At 49.2% G+C, this 13,995-nt stretch overlaps 1 protein-coding gene across 3 annotated transcripts in view; it reads left to right on the forward strand.

Annotated features, from left to right (window-relative positions):
* Nucleotides 1-13,190, forward strand: part of ARID1A (AT-rich interaction domain 1A) — a gene marked incomplete at both ends in the record, with an annotated part of 104,666 nt that extends 91,476 nt beyond the window's left edge. The window contains 9 exons of one of the 3 annotated variants that reach the window (XM_080691922.1): nucleotides 2,669-2,876; nucleotides 5,508-5,640; nucleotides 5,817-5,992; nucleotides 6,335-6,485; nucleotides 6,569-6,718; nucleotides 6,806-6,902; nucleotides 7,390-8,281; nucleotides 8,624-8,754; nucleotides 11,460-13,190. In XM_080691922.1, the coding sequence (XP_080548048.1) occupies nucleotides 2,669-2,876; nucleotides 5,508-5,640; nucleotides 5,817-5,992; nucleotides 6,335-6,485; nucleotides 6,569-6,718; nucleotides 6,806-6,902; nucleotides 7,390-8,281; nucleotides 8,624-8,754; nucleotides 11,460-13,190 (3,669 nt within the window). The remainder of the gene's footprint in view (nucleotides 1-2,668; nucleotides 2,877-5,507; nucleotides 5,641-5,816; nucleotides 5,993-6,334; nucleotides 6,486-6,568; nucleotides 6,719-6,805; nucleotides 6,903-7,389; nucleotides 8,282-8,623; nucleotides 8,755-11,459) is intronic. The other 2 variants (XM_080691924.1, XM_080691923.1) reach the window with 2 other exon arrangements.
* Nucleotides 13,191-13,995: the final 805 nt, after the last annotated feature.

A 13,995-nucleotide genomic window follows, 5' to 3' on the forward strand; every position in this document is an offset into this window, starting at 1 on the left:
TTAGAGTACCCCTAGGTTGCATCCTTGGTACCAAAAAAAGAAAAAGAAAAAGAAGGCAAAATATATGCCAGGCATAGTGGCCCATGCCTGTAATCCCTATACTTGGGAGGCTGAGACAGAAAGATCGCACATTCATAGCCAGCCTCAGCTACTTAGTGAGACCCTGTTTCAAAGTAAAGAATAAAAAATAGGTCCTGGGGTGTATTCTGCCTCAAGTTGGAATGCCCCTAGGTTCAGTCCCCAGTACCAGGAAAAAAAAAAAAAAGAAGAAGAAGGCAAAAGATGTGTGTCTTGCTCATTTCTAAAGGATAAGTAGAGTTTGTGTGTTGTGGGAGAGCCATTCCAGTAGACTGGGCCAGATGGCATGGAAATGGAAGAGAATCTGGAATATCATCTACCAAGGCCATCTCCAACTTAAAGGACAGCCCGGGTGTTACCTCCCCACAACAGCAGCACAGGAAGTATTCTCTGTCATTTCCTTTTCATCTAGGTTGTCTCACTCTCTGCTTCCTTAACCTACTCCCTATTAACACAGATACAGATTAAAAGGTATCACAACATGTTGGCCTTGCCTTGTGAATTAGGACTGGAAATCTTTGTTTCCAGCTCTTGGGAGACAGGCTTACCAAATGGTAAATAGACATGAAGAAGACCTGTCCAGCGAGTGCAAAGGACCCGTTATAGGGAGCATATGGAAATGGTCCTGGTCATGTGCCTCTTTCTAAGGGAAGGGGACAGAGTTGTAGGCTCAATGCTTGTGGAGAGTTCAGAAGTCAAGGCCCACCTGGGTGTGGTGGAGGAAAAGGAGCTTGAAGTGTTCTGTGTCGCTGAGGTACAGGGACAGTAGCACAAGAATGTTGAGTTAGAAGGGAACACCACACTGGGGGGATCATGTGAAAGTCACCAGTTTGGCAGGATGGTTATTGATATTATTACAAGGATTTCTACTTAATAAAATGTTTTTATTGTGCATTTAAAACAGGGTTTGGAGCCGGGCGTGGTGGTGCACGCTTGTAATCCCAGCATAAAGACTTAAAAAATAAAAAGTAGGGCAGGGGGTGTAGCTTGGAGGTAGAATGCCCCTGCGTTCTACCCCCAGACCCACAAAAATAAAATAAATAAAAAATAAAATAGAGTTTGGAAGCCGGGTGTGGTGGCGCACACTTGAAATCCCAGCATTTGGGAGGCTAAGACAGGAGAATCACAGTTTGTGGCCAGCCTCAGCTACTTGGGCCTTTTGCAACTGAGACCCTGTTTCAAAATAAAGAATTAAAAAAAAATAAAAGAGCCAGGCGTGGTACGCATGCTTGTAATCCCAGCATTTGGGAGGCTGAGACAGGAGGATCATGGTTTGCGGATGTGGTGGCACACCTTTGTTATCTCAGTACTTGGGAAGCTGAGAGAGCAGGAGGATTGCAGGTTCCAGGCCAGCCTTGGCTACTTAGTGAAGCCCTCCACAATTTAGCGAGACCCTGTTTCAGAATAATTAGCTGGGCGTGGTAGCACATACTTGTAATACCAGTATTTAGGAGGCTGAGACAGGAGGATCGTAGTTCAGACAGCCCCAGCCACTTAGGGAGGCCCTCTGCAACTTAGACCCTTTTTCAAAATAAAGAAATAGGGCTGGATGTGTAGCTCTGAGGTAGAATGCCCCTGGGTTCCACCCCAGTACCACAAAAAACAAGGAGGGAGGGAGGGAAGGAGGGAGGAGCCAGGCATTTGGGAGGGTAAGACAGGAGGATCATGGTTTGCGGGCAGCCTCAGCTACTACTTAGTGAGGCCTTCTGTAACTCAGGGAGACCCTGTTTCAAAATAAAGGATAAAAAACAGGGCTAGAGGTATAGCTTGGAGGTAGACTATCCCTGGATTCCATCCCCAGTACCGCAAAAAAAAGGAATGAAAAATAGTGCTGGAGGTATAGCTCGGAGGTAGAATGCCCCTGGGTTTAATCCCTAGTTCTGCAAAAAAAAAAAAAAAAAAAAAAATTGGATTTGTATCTGAAGGGACTTTGCACACCTGAATTGCCTTATGGTTATATAAGGAGCCAGGCATATGGTGGCACTCGCCTGTAATTCCCATTCTTGGGAGGCTGAGACAGGAGGAATGCTGGTTTGTCTCAGCAAATAATGAGACCCTCAGCAACTTAGCAAGACCCTTTTTTATATTAAAAAAGCCCGGTGTGGTGGCACACGCTTATAATCCCAGGAGGCTCGCAGGTTCACAACCAGCCTCAGCTACTTAGGCACTTCGCAACTTAGTGAGACCCTGTTTCAAAATAAAGAATAAAAAATAGGGCAGGGGGTATAGCTTGGAGATCAAATGCCCCTGGGTTTAATCCCCAGTGTCACGCAGAAAGAATTGTGATAGCCAGGCATGGTGGCACACGCTTGTAATCCCAGCATTTGGGAGACTGAGATAGGAAGATCACAGTTCACGGACAGCCTCAGCTACTACTTAGGCCCTTTGCAACTCAGACCGTGTTTCCAAATTAAGAATAAAAAATAGGGCTGTGCTGTTTTTGAGTAAGCACTGCCTGAATGTTGGAATAAAACATGCTGACAGTATAATGTATAAGAAAAGAATGTCTTGCAGTAATCTCTTTGGGTTTGGGGTTTGTGCACAAAAAGACACAGAGGATATACCCTGACTCTTCTGATTGGCTATACAGGTCAACAAGAACAAAAAATGGCGGGAACTTGCAACCAACCTCAATGTGGGCACATCAAGCAGTGCTGCCAGCTCCTTGAAAAAGCAGTATATCCAGTGTCTCTATGCCTTCGAGTGCAAGATTGAACGGGGAGAAGACCCTCCCCCAGACATCTTTGCAGCTGCTGATTCCAAGAAATCCCAGCCTAAGATCCAGCCTCCCTCTCCTGGTAATTTAACAGCCAAGGCTGAGGGCCTGTTGTCCTGGCTCCTTCTTCAGAGGTGTTTGCCTCCGGGGTAGCAGGGCAGGTGCCAGGTACTTTTATCTACCCTGTCCTACCACAGTGCCTTACAAGTTGGCAGACCAGAGTGGGCATTGGCGACTCCCTTGGGAAGTATTCTGCAGCAGCCATTAAGTTTTAATTTTTGTTGTTCATCTGGCATCTTGCCAAATGTTGGTAAACCAGTGAGTAGGGGGGGGGGGCACTGGCAAGTAACAGTGAGGCAGGGCCACCTGGGAACCCTGGCCGCTGATGTCAGTGCCTTAGAATGCAGCAGACTAGAGCCCAGATTCCCCAGGGAGCTGAGATGGTGATGAATGGAAGGAGCTGGCAGGGAGGGGATATGAATGGAATTTTCTGATTGGAGTGCCTTGCCTACCCTCTTTTCAAGGGAGGCTGGGGCCTAGGCGGGCATAGGGAGGGAGGAAGGCCAGGGCCCTGGAAGGTGGGTGTAAACATCTGTGCCCTGGTGTTGACCTCTGAGAGTAATGAGTTCCTGAGATGACTCATCAGCTGGGGAGGCCTCAGCAGTGGGATATCTGCTGCTGGGAATGGTAACTAATGGAAACATTAATTACTGGTAGTTCTGTGCTCATCTGAGGAACAGTTGAAACTGAGGGTGACACTGCTGGGTGCTCAAGAGTTGGGGTGACTAGGCTCCTAAAGTACACAGATTGGAGGCAAAACGAACCCTTCCCAGCCTGGATTTTGGGGGCCCTGACTGGAATTCTGTGCACCAGCATTACCGTTTAATAGGCTTTCTTGGAAAAGTAAAGAGAGGTAGTTAGGGAATTTGGCAGTGTCTCAAGAAAGGACCAGCATGATGATGTCATAGCCACATCACTCTAAATGTTAAAAGCAGAGTGACAAAACCCATTTCCTTGTTTATCTGGCCTGTCAGGTCACCTGCAAGAAGGTTATTCAGGCTTTAAAGGTTTTGGGAAAATTTTTACAAGGAAATCCTGGGGCTAGGTAGGGGTGCACACCTGTAATCCCAGCTACTCCGGAGGCTGAGACCAGAGGATTCCAAATTCAAAGGAAGCCTGGTCCAGGCATGGTGGTGCATGCTGGTAATCCCAATACTTCAGGAGACTGAGACAGAAGAATCACAGATTGGTGGCCAGCCTCCGCTACTTAGTGACACTGTTTCAAAATAAAGAATAAGCCGGGCATGGTGCCACACGCTTGTAATCTCAGCATTTGGAAGGCTGAGACCGGAGGATCATGGTTTGCGGACAGCCTCAGCTACTTAGTGAGGCCCTGTTTCAAAATAAAGAATAAAAAATAGAGCAGGGAGTGTAGCTCAGAGGTCAAATGCCCCTGGGTTTCATCCCCAGAGCAGAAATAGAAAGAAAAGGAAGGAAGGGAGGGAGGGAGAGAGAGAGGGCTGGGGTGTAGGGGTGTAGCTTGGACATAGAATGCCCTTGGGTTAATAATCCCCAGTACCAAAAAGAGAGAGCGAGAGAGAAAGAGGAAGGAAGGAAGGAAGGAAGGAAGGAAGGAAGGAAGGAAGGAAGGAAGGAAGGAAGGAAGGAAGGAAGGAATAGTTGAAAATAGAGTTAGGGGGTTTAGGAGGGAGGCAAAAACACCAACCAGGTTATCAGAGACCCCTGTTTTATTCAGAACCCGGCACCCTCCGGAGAGTCAGCTGGCCATGGGGGAAGGGACCAACGGGCCATGGGTCTGGAGAGTTGCGCATAGTCCTGATCGGCCAGCTGAGTCACATGGGGGATCGGAGGCACTGCTGTTTTATAGGCATGCTGATTCTCTCATGACATCTGTAGCATCGCGATGTTTGGAGTCTCGAGGCACCTGGAGTCTCCACTTCTGGCTTCCGCTGCAAGATCACTTAGGGGAGGGACCCAACTTGAAAGAAAGAAGGAAAGAAAGAAAGGCAGGCCAGCCTGAGCAACTTAGACCCTGTGTGTCAAAATAAGTTATTTTAAACATTTTTTTGGTGCATTTAAAATATGCCAGGCATGGTGACTCATGTTTGTAATGCCAGTACTTGGGAGGCTGAGACAGGAGAATCGCAGGTTTGCAGCTAATCCCAGCTACTTAGTGAGGCCCTCTGCAACCTAGTGAGATCCTATTTCAAAATAAAGAATAAATAATAAAATAATAGAATAAAAAATAGGGCTGGGGTGTAGCTCAGAAGTACAGTGCCCTAGATTCAGTCTCAGTACTGCAATTTAGAGCCAGGTGTGGTGGCACATGCCTATAATCCCAGTACTTGGAAGGCTGAGATAGGAGTTTTGCAGATTCAAGGACAGCCTCAGCAAGAAATGAAACACTCTTCATTCTAGTGAGACCCTGTTTCTGAATAAATTTTTAAAAAATTAGGGCTAAGGGTGTAGTTCAGAGGTAGAATGCCCCTGGATTCAAGTCTCAAGACAGACAGACTGACAGGCAGACAGACTAAAAAAAGAACTAGAGGCATAGTTTAGTGGTAGTGTGCTTATATGAGACCCTGAGTTCAACCCCTGCTGCCACAAACAAACGAAAGAGGTATTTGTATAATCCTGTGAGAGCTAAGCACTCCTGGCAAACAGACTGCTCAGTCTCCATCTCTGTTCCTAGCGGGATCAGGATCTATGCAGGGGCCACAGACTCCTCAGTCAACCAGCAGCTCCATGGCAGAAGGAGGAGACCTGAAGCCACCGACTCCAGCATCCACACCACACAGTCAGATCCCCCCCTTGCCAGGCATGAGGTAAGGCCAAGAGTCGGGGTGAAGGTTTTGGGGACCCCGGGAACAAGTGCACAGGAAGAGGCCTGTGCAGCCCAAGAGTAGTCCCAGCCTCTGCCTTCCTAGCCAGTGACTCTTGTGGGTCTTGCCTTATTTCGGAGGAATTGGCCTATTTGAGGTTTAATTTCCCCACTCTGGAGCAGGAGCAATTCAGTCGGGATCCAGGATGCCTTTCCTGATGGAAGTGACCCCACATTCCAGAAGCGGAATTCCATGACTCCAAACCCTGGGTACCAGCCCAGTATGAATACCTCTGACATGATGGGGCGCATGTCCTACGAGCCAAATAAGGATCCTTATGGCAGCATGAGGAAAGGTGACGTTTACTGTTGATCTTGTGGTAATGAAGACAGGACGAGGAAATGGGGGTTCTTGTCAAGCCAGCTTTCTTTCCACTCCTCATCTCCACACGTAACCACCTGATCTAAATGCCCTCCCCCCTGCTTTCTTATCTCCTGGCCTCACCCCGTTACCCTTTAACAAGTACTGCTTTTTGCTTTTTGCTGGTTGGGCCTCTTCAAGATGTCTGTTTTGAAATGTCAGAAAAACAGAATAAACCCATGGTCCCAAGAGAGCCTTGGGCTTTTTAACAGGCCAGGAGTAGATTGCTGGGCTGCTGGCCTGCCGGTTTTCTCACTGTCTTCCTTTCTGCCTTCAGCTCCAGGGAGTGATCCCTTCATGTCCTCAGGGCAGGGCCCCAACGGTGGGATGGGTGACCCCTACAGCCGTGCCACGGGCCCTGGGCTGGGAAATGTGGCTATGGGACCACGACAGCACTATCCCTACGGAGGGCCTTATGACAGAGTGAGGTAAGCATAGCCCCTGGTTCCTACCACATCCCTAGGACCCTACAACTGTAGTGGATTCAATTGGCTTCTCTAATTTTGTTTAGGACGGAGCCTGGAATAGGGCCCGAGGGAAACATGGGCACTGGAGCCCCCCAGCCTAATCTCATGCCTTCTGCCCCAGACTCGGGGATGTATTCTCCCAGCCGCTATCCCCCGCAACAGCAGCAGCAGCAGCAGCAGCAGCAGCAGCAACGGTGAGTGGCACCTGCTCCCAGGCCAGCTGCTGTGGCTTGGGCTTTGCCATTTCCCACAATGACTGACTGTTTCTCTCCTGCCTGTAGACATGATTCCTATGGCAATCAGTTCTCCACCCAAGGCACCCCTTCCAGCAGCCCCTTTCCCAGCCAGCAGACCACAATGTATCAGCAGCAGCAGCAGGTGAGAAGGGGTGGCTGGGAAGGAACTGCCCACCTAGCTGCCTTCTACCTAGTGTTTCTTCTTGAAAGCAGCAAGTAGCCCTGTCTCATCTGCGGCGGTTCTAGGTAGCTCGCGTTGGGTACTTTGGCGTTCCTCTGGTCAGTTCTGCATGAAGAGCCAAGTCCTCAGATCTCTTCCTGTTTGGAGTCCAGTCTCCCTTGTCTCCAGGAGTACTAGAAAGAGACCTTACTTTGAGTTTGGGGGTTTAATACATTTTTCTACTTGGAGCAAGAAAGAGCCAAAGAGGAAGAGAAAATAGTGGTTGTTCTGGGAAACAGAAAGATAATTCGCGAAAGCGATTCCTTTGTTCTCTTGGAATCTGTGTTCTCTCTTCCAGAGGAGCAGAAGTAGAACAAGCAAGTGTCTGGTTGTAGCCATCTGGGCATCTGTGGGTTTTAGGTCCCTGAGTGCAGAGTATTTACCTTTCTTCTGCTTGTCTCTGTCTTAGAATTACAAGCGGCCAATGGATGGCACATATGGCCCTCCTGCCAAGCGGCATGAAGGAGAGATGTACAGTGTGCCATACAGCACTGGGCAGGGGCAGCCTCACCAGCAGCAGTTGCCCCCAGCCCAGTCCCAGTCTGCCAGCCAGCAGCAAGCTGCCCAGCCTTCTCCTCAGCAAGATGTGTACAACCAGTATGGCAATGCCTATCCTGCTGCTGCCACTGCTGCTACTGAGCGTCGGCCCGCTGGCGGCCCGCAGAACCAATTTCCATTCCAGTTTGGCCGAGACCGTGTCTCTGCACCTCCTGGCTCCAATGCCCAGCAGAACATGCCACCTCAAATGATGGGCGGCCCAATACAGGCATCAGCTGAGGTTGCTCAGCAAGGCACCATGTGGCAAGGGCGTAATGACATGACCTATAATTATGCCAACAGGCAGAGCACGGGCACTACCCCCCAGGGTCCTGCATACCATGGTGTGAACCGAACAGATGAAATGCTGCACACGGATCAGAGGGCCAACCATGAAGGTCCATGGCCTTCCCATGGCACGCGCCAACCTCCATATGGTCCCTCTGCCCCCGTCCCTCCCATGACAAGACCCCCTCCATCTAACTACCAGCCCCCACCAAGCATGCAGAATCACATTCCTCAGGTATCCAGCCCCGCGCCCCTGCCCCGGCCAATGGAGAACCGCACCTCTCCTAGCAAGTCTCCATTCCTGCACTCTGGGATGAAAATGCAGAAGGCAGGCCCACCAGTACCTGCCTCGCACATAGCACCTGCCCCTGTGCAGCCCCCCATGATCCGGCGGGATATCACCTTCCCACCTGGCTCTGTTGAAGCCACACAGCCTGTGTTGAAGCAGAGAAGGCGGCTCACAATGAAAGACATTGGTAAGGAGACCACCCTGGCTAAATTGCTTACTCTACCCCTTTTCATCTTGTTCCCTCCATTCTGATATTCTGGAGGTTAAGTCTGGTCTGGTGTTGTCTAAAATAGAGCCAAAGGACTTTGAGGGAGGAAGAAATAAGCTGGTCTCAGGTTTTTCTTGAAGTCACTGCCACGCAGTGAGGTCCTAGAGAGCTTAGGAGCCATGAGGGCAGGTGTGCGTGTCATCTCCAGATAGGAGCTGCCTTCCACCTTGTGTTGTCTTCAGCCTGACTGATGGGGCAGCCCTGGGGGTACCTCCAGCCAACCTGGGCTTGGTAGATGGACGACATGGAGGTTTATTTCAGGAACCCCGGAGGCATGGCGGGTAATGATGTCCCTCAAGTCTGGGCTCCTGGCAGAGAGCACGTGGGCATTAGACACCATTAACATCCTGCTATATGATGACAACAGCATTATGACCTTCAACCTCAGTCAGGTGAGTACAGGTTCCTGGGGAAGATTGGGAGGGCCTGGGATCATCTTGATTAGAGGATACTAAAGCGACATTGGGAATGAAGCCTTCCTCAACCGACAGTCTTTTCTCTCTCTCTCAGATATTTTTCACACCAGTACTTTGCTTCTCTTGCCACTGGGCATAGGCCCAGGATATTGAGGGCAGTAATAACTTGTGTCAAATATCATGTTGATACTATTGTACAGGATTGACTCAGAGAATTTTTTTGGGAGAAACTTGGTATTGGTAAGAAATGCAGATTCTTTGCTGTGTAGTACATGCCTATAGTCCCAGCCTTGGCAATTTAGCAAGATCCTGTCTCAAATAAAAAGCAGGTGTGATGGTGTACACCTATAGTCTCAGTACTTGGGAGGCTGAGATGGGAGGATTGCAGGCTTATAGCCATTCTCAGCAACTTAGACTGTTTCCGAATTTTAAAAAATAGGGCTGGGAGTGTAGCTTAATGGTAGAACACCCCTGATTCAATCTTCAGTACCCTTGCAGGGGAGGGGATTCTATTGATGTCAGCAATGACACTGTATTTTCTTTTCTGTGTGTGTGTGTGTGTGTGTGTGTGTGTGTGTGTGTGTGTGTGTGTGTGTTAATGGTGATTGAACCCATAGGCATTCTACCTCTGAGCTCTACCCTCAGTCCTATTTTATTCTTTGAGACAGGGTCTTACCAAGTTGCTGAGGCTGGCTGCTAACCTAAGATCCTCCTGTCTCAGCCTCCCGAGTACTGGGATTACAAGTGTGCACCAATACACCCAGCTGGACACTATATTTTCTAGACCAAGAAGAACGTGCAGCCAGGTGTGGTGGCACACGCTTGTAATCCCAGCATTTGGAAGGCTGAGACCGAAGGATCGTGGTTCGTGGACAGCCTCAGCTACTTAGTGAGGCCCTCTGCAACTTAGTGAGACCCTGTTTCAAAATAAAGAATAAAAAATAGGGAAGGGGGTGTAGCTCGGAGGTCAAATGCCCTTGGGTTCCATCCCCACACCCGCACACACACACACAAAAATGAGCCTGTGGTCTTTGTAACAAGAGCATCCCCTCCCCCTTCTTACCACTACTTTCTACTCTGAGTAGGAGAGGGACTGTGTTGGTCCCAGTTTCCCTGGGGATCTCTTTTTTTTTTTTCTCTAGCCCTACCCTCCACAGAGTGTATACTTTGAATTTTCCCTGTAGCTGAGAAATTTCAAAAAATTGTAGCGTCCTACTTTGTTTTGATCATCTGTGGGTCATGCCTGCTGACCGAGTAGCTGGCCAGAGGGCATTGTTATCACCTACTATGCTTTCACTTGGTGCCAGATCTTTAACTCTTGTTTCACATCACCCTCACAACAGCTTTCAGAGATGGGAGTTAGAGCTGTTAAAGATGAGTAAATAGCTCAGTCTTATTGTCTTCCTGTTTTTGTTTGTTTGTTTGTTTGTTTGTTTGTTTGTTTCTCGGGTCTGGGGATAGAATCCTGGGGCATTCAACCTCTGAGCCACACCCCCTGCCCTATTTTTTATTCTTTATTTTGAAACCGGGTCTCACTAAGTTGCAGAGGGCCTCACTAAGTAGCTGAGGCTGTTCGCAAACCGCGATCCTCCGGTCTCAGCCTCCCGAATGCTGGGATTACAAGTGTGTGTCACCACGCCCAGCCTGAGTCTTCCTGGTTTTAAACCTACTATATAATATTGCCTTCTCTGAGAAAGTAAAAGAACAAATTTTGATCAAGCAATTTCTATATGCCAAGCATTTGAGATATTCCATTCAGACCTCAGAACCACCCTGTAAAGTTTAGAAATTTCCATCTTTTCACATAGGTAGTTATTGGGAAAGCTAGAATTCAAGGGTTGGACTTGCTAATTCTAAAATTCTTTTTTTGTTTTTGTTTTTGTTTGTTTCCATTCTGCTATCCTATTTAGCCAAAGATTACTTTTGACTAGAGACTAGTGTTTTCTTTTAGTGGTACCTGGCCTGTGTAGGATCCAAGTTGGGAAGCTTGGAGAAGAGAGCAGATGGCCACCCGTGCACACTGCATTCCCTTCTCTTAGCTGATTTTGGAAGGGGACCTCCAGCCCTGCTTACACTTGGGCCCTACTTGGCAGTGGGATATAGAAAGTATCCTAAAAGGATAATGGCAGGAGCCAGCAGGTAGGAAGTTGGCACAGTAAAGAAAAGTAGACTGGTGTGAAAGAGGAGGCTGAGAGGTGGGTGGCACTGGTGGGCAAGGTGAAGAGCTGTGGTTCATGTTTATTCGGTTGGGCAGATTTGTGTGGCAGTTACTTGGGCAAGAGGAAGAACTTTGTGCCAGATGTAGGAAAGATGAAAACGAGTGATTGGCTGTATAGAAACTTTTGAGAAAGGAACAGCTGCCTCTCCAAGTGATGCAGGGGCCTGACGAGGAAGGGGAGCCCGGCGTGGTGGCGCACACCTGTAATCAGGACTTAGGATGTTGGGACAGGAGGATTGCAGGTTCAGAGTCAGCCTCGGTAATTTAGTGAGACCTCGTTTCAAACTAAAAAATAAAGTAGAGCTGAGGGGGTGGCTCACAGGTACAATGTCCGTGGGTTCAACCTCTAGTACCACAGAAAAGGGGGAGGGGCTGGGTAGAACTTGGGAGGTCTGACAACTCAAGAATTCTCTTGTTGGGCTCCTTTGCTCCCTTAATTTACTTCTTGCTCTTTCTCTTTCAGCTCCCAGGGTTGCTCGAGCTCCTCGTGGAATACTTCCGACGGTGCCTGATTGAGATCTTTGGCATTTTAAAGGAGTATGAAGTGGGTGACCCAGGACAGAGAACACTACTGGACCCTGGGAGATTTAGCAAGGTGTCTAGTCCAGCTCCCACGGAGGCGGAGGAAGAAGAAGAACTTCTAGATCCTAAACTAGAGGAAGAAGAAGAGGAAGAAGTAGTGGAAAATGACGAGGAGATGGCCTTTTTGGGCAAGGACAAGCCAGCTACAGAGAATAGTGAGGAGAAGCTGATCAGTAAGTTTGACAAGCTTCCAGTGAAGGTCGTGCAGAAGAATGATCCATTTGTGCTGGACTGCTCAGATAAGCTTGGGCGTGTACAGGAGTTTGACAGTGGCCTGCTGCACTGGCGGATTGGTGGGGGGGACACCACTGAGCACATCCAGACCCACTTTGAGAGCAAGACAGAGCTGCTGCCTTCCCGGCCTCATGCGCCCTGCCCAACAGCACTGCGGAAACAGGTCACAACAGTCGAGGGTACACCAGGGACAACAGAACAAGAGGGACCTCCACCAGATGGCCCTCCAGAAAAACGGATCACAGCCACTATGGATGACATGTTGTCGACCCGGTCTAGCACACTGGCTGAGGAGGGAGCCAAGACTGCAGAGGCCACCAAGGAGAGCAGCAAGTTTCCATTTGGTATTAGCCCGGCACAGAGCCACCGGAACATCAAGATCCTGGAGGATGAGCCCCACAGTAAGGACGAGACCCCGCTGTGTACTCTCCTAGACTGGCAGGATTCTCTTGCCAAGCGCTGTGTCTGTGTTTCCAATACCATCCGAAGCCTGTCCTTTGTGCCAGGCAACGATTTTGAGATGTCTAAACACCCAGGGCTGCTGCTTATCCTGGGCAAGCTGATCCTGCTGCATCACAAGCACCCAGAACGGAAGCAGGCACCACTGACTTACGAGAAGGAGGAGGAGCAGGACCAAGGGGTGAGCTGCGACAAAGTGGAGTGGTGGTGGGACTGCTTGGAGATGCTCCGGGAGAACACCTTGGTCACACTCGCCAACATCTCGGGGCAGTTGGACCTCTCCCCGTACCCTGAGAGCATTTGCCTGCCTGTCCTGGATGGACTCCTACACTGGGCAGTTTGCCCTTCCGCTGAAGCCCAGGACCCTTTCTCTACCCTGGGCCCCAATGCCGTCCTCTCTCCCCAGAGACTGGTCTTGGAAACCCTCAGCAAACTCAGCATCCAGGACAACAATGTGGACCTGATCCTGGCCACGCCCCCTTTCAGCCGCCTGGAGAAGTTGTATAGCACCATGGTGCGCTTCCTCAGTGACCGAAAGAACCCGGTGTGCCGGGAGATGGCCGTGGTACTGCTGGCCAACCTGGCTCAGGGCGACAGCCTGGCAGCCCGTGCCATCGCAGTGCAAAAGGGCAGCATCGGCAACCTCCTGGGCTTCCTCGAGGACAGCCTTGCTGCCACGCAGTTCCAGCAGAGCCAAGCCAGCCTCCTCCACATGCAGAACCCGCCCTTTGAGCCAACTAGTGTGGACATGATGCGGCGGGCTGCCCGTGCACTGCTCGCCCTGGCCAAGGTGGACGAGAACCACTCAGAGTTCACTCTGTACGAGTCACGGCTGCTGGACATCTCAGTGTCACCGTTGATGAACTCGCTGGTTTCACAAGTCATTTGTGATGTACTGTTTTTGATTGGCCAGTCATGACAGCCGTGGGACACCTCCCCCCTGTGTGTGTGTGCGTGTGTGGAGAACTTAGAAACTGACTGTTGCCCTTTATTTATGCAAAACCACCTCAGAATCCAGTTTACCCTGTGCTGTCCAGCTTCTCCCTTGGGAAAAAGTCTCTCCTGTTTCTTCCCTGCCCCCCCATACCTTTCTGTTCCTGTCCTCACCTTACTCCCCTCAGGACCCCACCCTATTTGAAAAGACAAAGCTCTGCCTACATAGAAGACTTTTTTATTTTAACCAAAGTTACTGTTGTTTACAGTGAGTTTGGGGAAAAAAATACAAAAAACAAAATAAAAATGGCTTTCCCGGTCCTTGCATCAACGGGATGCCACATTTCATAACTGTTTTTAATGGTAAAAAAAAAAAAGGAAAAAAAATACAAAAAAAAAACCTCTGAAGGACAAAAAGGTGACTGCTGAACTGTGTGTGGTTTATCGTTGTACATTCACAATCTCGCAGGAGCCAAGAAGTTCGCAGTTGTGAGCAGACCCTGTTCACTGGAGAGGCCTGTGCAGTAGAGTGTAGACCCTTTCATGTACTGTACTGTACACCTGATACTGTAAACATACTGTAATAATAATGTCTCACATGGAAACGAGAGAAGACGCTGGGTCAGCAGCAAGCTGTAGTTTTTAAAAATGTTTTTAGTTAAACGTTGAGGAGAAAAAAAAAAGGCTTTTCCCCCAAAGTATCATGTGTGAACCTACAACACCCTGACCTCTTTCTCTCCTCCTTGATTGTATGAATAACCCTGAGATCACCTCTTAGAACTGGTTTTAAC

The sequence above is a fragment of the Muscardinus avellanarius genome (genome assembly GCF_963383645.1).
Source record: "Muscardinus avellanarius genome assembly, chromosome: 3".
NCBI lineage: Eukaryota > Metazoa > Chordata > Mammalia > Rodentia > Gliridae > Muscardinus > Muscardinus avellanarius.